Source organism: Diaphorina citri, unplaced genomic scaffold (assembly GCF_000475195.1).
Source record: "Diaphorina citri unplaced genomic scaffold, Diaci psyllid genome assembly version 1.1 scaffold2594, whole genome shotgun sequence".
NCBI lineage: Eukaryota > Metazoa > Arthropoda > Insecta > Hemiptera > Psyllidae > Diaphorina > Diaphorina citri.
Window position 1 is genome coordinate 33,008 of NW_007380012.1, and position 6,982 is coordinate 39,989.

Sequence of the window (6,982 nt, forward strand, 5' to 3'; positions counted from 1 at the left end):
CAGTTTGGAATGACACTAATGCTTCACACATCAGGGCTCCTATATTTGTAGAGTCTCAGTCCAAGAGAAGATGTATTTTAGTTCTTTTCAATGCGAATGTCAAATATTTACAAACTATAGGAACGTCGGAAATAGGTTAACATTAACACCTATTGAGTGTTCCTACGCAATCGGCAGTACAGTTGTATCAGATAAATTATCTTGTTTCATAGGTATTTCTAAAATTTTCACTAAAAAAAGGCAAAATTTCACACATTCATAATAAATGCCTAGAAAAAAAAGTAAAAATGAAATAGAAATTTAAAATCCCAACATGTACAAAGGTCTAAAAGGAAAGTACCACGGAAGAGGATCAAAAGTGATTCCTACGCAATCGGCAGTACAGTTGTATCAAATAAATTATCTTGTTTAATAGGTATTTCTAAAATTTTCACAAAAAAAGGCAAAATTTCACACATTTATAATAAATGCCTAGAAAAAAAAAGTAAAAATGAAATAGAAATTTAAAATCCCAACATGTACAAAGGTCTAAAAGGAAAGTACCACGGAAGAGGATCAAAAGTGCCCATGTCCAATCAAACAAGAGTGTATGAGACCTTCACATCCATCTATAGGAAAAGATATAAGCACATGAATCGGCCGAATTTAGGTTGGTTTACCAAGCTATTTGTATCATTAATTCGTAAATATCTTCAAGGCGTTCAAAGTCAATCCCGAAAATATGGGTAAAATTGGTCTGTGGGCAAAATTGGTATTCAATAGATGCTCGTTCGCCAAAAAATATTCATGGTTCATAAGTACTGAAAGAATAGCAGAAGGACATAAAAAAAAAATCACTTATCTTAACGTACAACTTACCTACTTCTTGATAACTACCTGGTCGGACAATCAGTATGTTCTGTTTCTATCTTAATTTGATTGTTAAAATTAATGCCTTCTGGTTTACAGTATATCGCGGCAATAAACCAAAAGAAGTGATGAAAAGATATAAGCACATGAATCGGCCGAATTTAGGTTGGTTTACCAAGCTATTTGTATCATTTATTCGTAAATATCTTCAAGGCGTTCAAAGTCAATCCCGAAAATATGGGTAAAATTGGTATTCAATAGATGCTTGTTCGCCAAAAAATAATATTCATGGTTCATAAGTACTGAAAGAATAGCAGAAGGACATAAAAAAAAAATCACTTATCTTAACTTACACCTTACCTACTCCTTGATAACTACCTGGTCGGACAATCAGTATGTTCTGTTTCTTTCTTAATTTGATTGTTAAAATTGATGCCTTCTGGTTTACAGTATATCGCGGCAATAAACCAAAAGAAGTGATCAAGAAGGATTCTGATTTTATCTTCAGCCCACTTCAGGGGTTCGTTCTGCTGTGGAGAAAAGATCTGCACTGGTTTGAAAGGTGGGTTTTCGGGTACCACACAGACAAATGTGATGTCTAAAGTGTAAAGACTCATTGATAAGGGAGAGAGTTGACAAAGGATGTCAACTAATTGCCAAGTATATAAAAGTTTAAAATTGGGGTGCCACTCAGACACCTCATTCACCCGCCTAACTCGAGAGTTAGGGCGCGATCATCGAGGTGTCGTAAAGACTCATTGATAACTGATAAGGGAGAGAGTTGACAAAGGATGTCAACTAATTGCTAAGTATATAAAAGTTTAAAATTAAGCCTGATTCACACTATAGTGCCAGTCAAGGTCCAGTCACGGTCCGGTAACGGTCCGATCAAAAGATTGAGTACCTTCACATCTATCTATAGGAAGAGATATAAGCACATGAATCGGCCGAATTTAGGTTGGTTTACCAAGCTATTTGTATCATTTATCAATAATTCGTAAATATCTTCAAGGCGTTCAAAGTCAATCCCGAAAATATGGGTAAAATTGGTCTGTGGGTAAAATTGGTATTCAATAGATGCTTATTCGCCAAAAAATATTCATGGTTCATAAGTACTGAAAGAATAGCAGAAGGACATGAAAAAAAAATCACTTATCTTAACTTACAACTTACCTACTCCTTGATAACTACCTGGTCGGACAATCGGTATGTTCTGTTTCTATCTTAATTTGATTGTTAAAATTAATGCCTTCTGGTTTACAGTATATCGCGGCAATAAACCAAAAGAAGTGGTCAAGAAGGATATCGATTTTATCTTCAGCCCACTTCAGGGGTTCGTTCTGCTGTGGAGAAAAGATCCCAAAAGTTTCGTGTCGCATTCTTGTCACTAAAAATGTGACACTAAAAACTGACCATCGAAAATTTGACCCGATTACATTACTTTCCTTCCTATAGGATAAGGAAAGTAAAAAAAAATATACAAGGTGTATTTTCACTATTTTCCTTTCGGAAACGGAACCAATTTCGATGGCGCACCATCTTAGATTTCCTATGGTTTAGTACAGGAGTCATGATAAGGGAGAGAGTTGACAAAGGATGTCAACTAACTGCTAAGTGTGTAAAAGTTTTAAATTGGGTGCCACTCAGACACCTCATTCACCCGCCTAACTCGAGAGTTAGGGCGCGATCATCGAGGTGTGATCTAATCTTGGAGAAGATCGTAAATACACCTTGTATGATGTATAATTTGTTTTCAGAAGTACCACTGACGAGGAGGAAGTAGTGAAGGTGGGTGGATCTGGCCCTATCATGGGACTTTCTGTGACACTCAACTCAGATCCTGGCAATTACTACGACAGTCATACGTCCTCTGATGGAATCAAAGTAAGTCCTCGTCTCCTCGTGAGGCTGCACTGGCTGACAAAATTAGCGGAACGCTCCTATTTTTGGTTTTTCTCAAACTGCTTTGATTCTCGGGTTAAACCGTGAGTAAAAAGAGAAAAATTAAAATAAAAATCTACACTGGCTGACAAAATTAGCGGAACGCTCCTAGGTATGTTTGGTTTTTCTCAAACTGCTTTGATTCTCGGGTTAAACCGTGAGTAAAAAGAGAAAAATTAAAATAAAAAACCAGTTTTATCGTGAAAATGCATGTTTTCGGAGATAAAATATATTAACGTACCTTTTTTTCTCCTCAATATTTTTACACCACTTTTGAATCAGGTGCTTTAGAAAAGAACACAGAACATTATTTTTAAAAGTCCTCGTCTCCTCGTGAGTCTACACTGGCTGACAAAATGAGCGGAACGCTCCTATTTTTGGTTTTTCTCAAACTGCTTTGATTCTCGGGTTAAACCGTGAGTAAAAAGAGAAAAATTATAATCAAAATCTCCTCAATATTTTCACAACACTTTGGAATCAAGTGCTTTAGAAAAGAACACAGAACATTATTTTTAACTGGTAAAAATTAGAAAAATTCTCTGGACCCTAGCCGGAACTTTTTAAAAATCATCCGTTTTTGCACTATAAAACTAATGGTACCTAATTTGTTGCTTCTGTACTTTTCTCAGGTCATCATCCACAAACCCACCACTTTTATAATCAAAAGTCAGTTTTATCGTGAAAATGCATGTTTTCGGAGATAAATATTAACGTACCTTTTTTTCTCCTCAATATTTTTACACCACTTTTGAATCAGGTGCTTTAGAAAAGAACACAGAACATTATTTTTAACTGGTAAAAATTGGAAAAATTCTCTGGACCCTAGCCGGAACTTTTTAAAAACCATCCGTTTTTGCACTATAAAACTAATGGTACCTAATTTGTTGCTTCTGTACTTTTCTCAGGTCATCATCCACAAACCAACCACTTTTCGTAAAAATTAGAAAAATTCTCTGGACCCTAGCCGGAACTTTTTAAAATTTGCACTATAAAACTAATGGTACCTAATTTGTTGCTTCTGTACTTTTCTCAGGTCATCATCCACAAACCCACCACTTTTGCGGATGCATCCATCTCCACGCATCAGATTTATCCGAACCATCAGCTTCACCTCCGTCTTGACGCTATGATAGTGAGAGCAGAGCCTAACGTTAAGAATTTGGACATCCAGCAACGGCAGTGCTACTTCTCAAATGAGGTTAGTCACCGAAGGAAGTGAGCACAGAGTTTTAAAATTGACAAAAGTCCAAAAAGTAAATTTTTCCACATCGCATCGAGGAGAGGATAGGATAGGACAAAGCCAATCGTTTAAAAAGTAAATTTTTCCACATCACATCGAGGAGAGGATAGGATAGGACAGAGCCAATCGTTGCTTTTTTTGAAGAGGTTTGACAGAGGGAACTGTAACTGCTATGGTCTTATCGTCCTGAAATCGAAGAGAGAAGGAAGACAGGATAAGTTCACACTGGGGCGGGAAATATTTTGGTAATTTGGACATCTCCACTAAATTTTGAAGCTTGGCGCATTGCATAATTCACGGCGTTCTTATCTGAAATAAAGTTCACACTGGGACGGGAAATATTTTGGTAATTTGGACATCTCCACTAAATTTTGAAGCTTGGCGCATTGCATAATTCACGGCGTTCATAAGATTGAACTGACTGAAATTTGAACTCGATGCCTGCCCGTCTGCCTATTTAGTTTGGGAGGTAACGCGTCTGCCCTGTAAGTGGTAGGTCGCGGGTTTGATTCCCGGCAGAAATATTTTCTTCTAGTTTCACTATGTCTTTCGTTCTTCACTATTTTCAGCAAAACCTGGCGCAGGAGTATACGTATCAGGCATGCGTAGCCGAATGCAAAATGAAAGCTATGATGGCTAAATGTGGATGTTTACCGTTCTACTACCCCAATATGTGTAAGTGCCTATCAAATCTTTATCAATATCCGTATAAGTGAGTAACTTACCTATCAATCTTTATTGAAGTCTAGAAAGAAACATTTTCATACCTCATAATAGATTGGCGGCAAATAAAAAAAATAAAAAAAAAACTTATAGCAGCACTTATCTTTTTTAACAAAACTACTTCGTCACAAAAGTGTAAAATAACAAAAAAGTAGGACTTAGGCGATGTCATTTTGGCCGCGACGATAAATATAGTTTTTTTTTCTTGATATTTTAGGGCTAATAACTCATATCCATTTCCTAAAATTTCCTTTGTTTCAGTTAATGCGAGAGAATGCTCATTGAAGGATGTTCCTTGTATGAAAGAAAACAACGGTAAGTGAAATGCAACTGCATGGAAGGAATTTCCGCAAAAAATTCTGGTAGGTACGATTTGTTCGTTTTTGATGGAATTTGAGAAACATGGTTAACATAATTATAAAGTCTATTATTATTTCCTACAGGACTATTCACCAGTTTGGGGCCCCCGAATGTGGAACACAAGGAGTTCCAATGTAACTGTCTGTCTGAGTGTTGTGAGATTCTGTATGAGGTTTATCCTCAATCTGCGCCCTAACTCTCGAGTTAGGCGGGTGAATGAGTTGTCTGAGTGGCACCCAAATTTAATACTCCCCACTAAAAAAGGGGCACTTCAATCTTTAAATAAGGCTTTATTTTCATTGTTTTGGAGTTGAATATTTCATAAAATGAATAACTTCACGTACAATTCAGTAATATTTGCACAATGCCTTAATTATTTACCTACATCTGCACAAAACAGTTTTACAGAAAGCTAGGAATCTTTAAGCAAAAATAACTTTTGATAGAGTCAGTTTGTGGTGAAATGCTGAAAAACCTCAAAACTTTGTTTCGTGTTAATATGTGCCGGCCGTTGTGACGGCGTGCGGCATTGCGTCGAACTTTACTTTTCAAGTTCGTGCGCCTCCCGGCACGCTTGATATGCTAGACGTGCCCAATGTACGGTTACGGTTTTCTTCAAACGATTTCACCTCAATTTCCAGACTCTGCTGGTTAGTGGCACTCGTCGCCAGCAGTTTTACAGAAAGCTAGAAATCTCTAAGCAAAATTTCATAAAATGAATAATTCACGTACAAGTCAGTAATATTTGCACAATGCCTTGATTATATACCTAGGTACATCTGCACAAAACAGTTTTACAGAAAGCTAGAAATCTCTAAGCAAAAATAACTTTTTGACAGAGTCAGTTTGTGGTGAAATGCTGAAAAACCTCAAAACTTTGTTTCGTGTTAATATATGCCGGCCGTTGTGTTGGCGTGCGGCATTGCGTCGAACTTTACTTTTCAAGTTCGTGCGCCTCCCGGCACGCTTGATATAGACGTGCCCAATGTACGGTTACGGTTTTCTTCAAACGATTTCACCTCAATTTCCAGACTCTGCTGGTTAGTGGCACTCGTCGCCAGCGTCTTGGGTGGAATCCTGCTCATAATTCAGCTAGTCTACCGGTTTCAAAGCGGTTCTGCCTGCGTTACCACACTTCACACGACCAACTATCCGATCTGGAACGTAGCGTTTCCTGCCGTCACTCTATGTAACGAAAACAAAATCTACAAACCTCTTGTGTACAAAGTGGTGTCACAATTGTGAGATTTTTCTATTCAAATCTTTTCGTAAATGAAATCTGAACTATTTTTATTTTAGTGACATCAAGTGTCACTGGAATTAGGAAATGTTTTACATGCCTAATACAAAGAACCAACATAAAATTTCCATCGTTGTTATCACAAAAGCTATTAGCACAAGAAAATCTCATCTCCACTTTAATTCTCCATATCATATCATAATATATGTATACCGTATACCTAATCATATGTCTAGACTGTCTAGTGTAGCCTAGAGGCCTAGACTCTACAACTCCATATTACGTAGGTAGTAGGTACCCAACAATACTGTGCTAGACTCAAACTTTTAGTATATTTTTGGGAAATTAATGCAGTTAAACATTTAGGTACTTAGGTACCTATAGTATAAAACTTCTCCTCTGCATTATATCGAAACTTTATAAAAGTTTTACAACTTCGATACTTATTTAAAACAATTATTAAAAAAAACCATGTAATTAAACTTTTTATGAAACACTGGCAGTTCAGTACATTCTACAAGCACCATTCCTCTTTGTTAAAATTCCAGGAAATCTCTGGGAATTAGTGACGATCTGGCCAAAGCTTACTTGCAAGAACTATCCAGTCTCATCACACCCAGACACATCGA

The 6,982-nt window shown here is 36.9% G+C and overlaps 1 protein-coding gene across 1 annotated transcript; it reads left to right on the forward strand.

The window, feature by feature from the left end:
- Positions 1 to 516: 516 nt before the first annotated feature.
- Positions 517 to 5,309, forward strand: LOC113471535 (sodium channel protein Nach-like). Its single transcript, XM_026830766.1, has 7 exons — positions 517 to 649; positions 1,300 to 1,411; positions 2,607 to 2,733; positions 3,824 to 3,988; positions 4,600 to 4,705; positions 5,015 to 5,068; positions 5,197 to 5,309. Exons 1-7 carry the CDS (start codon positions 517 to 519, stop codon positions 5,307 to 5,309), a joined length of 810 nt encoding a protein of 269 aa, XP_026686567.1.
- The last annotated feature ends 1,673 nt before the right edge of the window (positions 5,310 to 6,982 follow it).

Excerpts from the sequence above, each read along its gene's own strand:
- LOC113471535 (XM_026830766.1), top strand. The coding sequence starts at position 517 with ATGTACAAAGGTCTAAAAGGAAAGTACCACGGAAGAGGATCAAAAGTG. Across the intron at positions 1,412-2,606 it reads GATCTGCACTGGTTTGAAAG|AAGTACCACTGACGAGGAGG; the intron begins GTGGGTTTTCGG and ends ATTTGTTTTCAG. Across the intron at positions 3,989-4,599 it reads AGTGCTACTTCTCAAATGAG|CAAAACCTGGCGCAGGAGTA; the intron begins GTTAGTCACCGA and ends CACTATTTTCAG.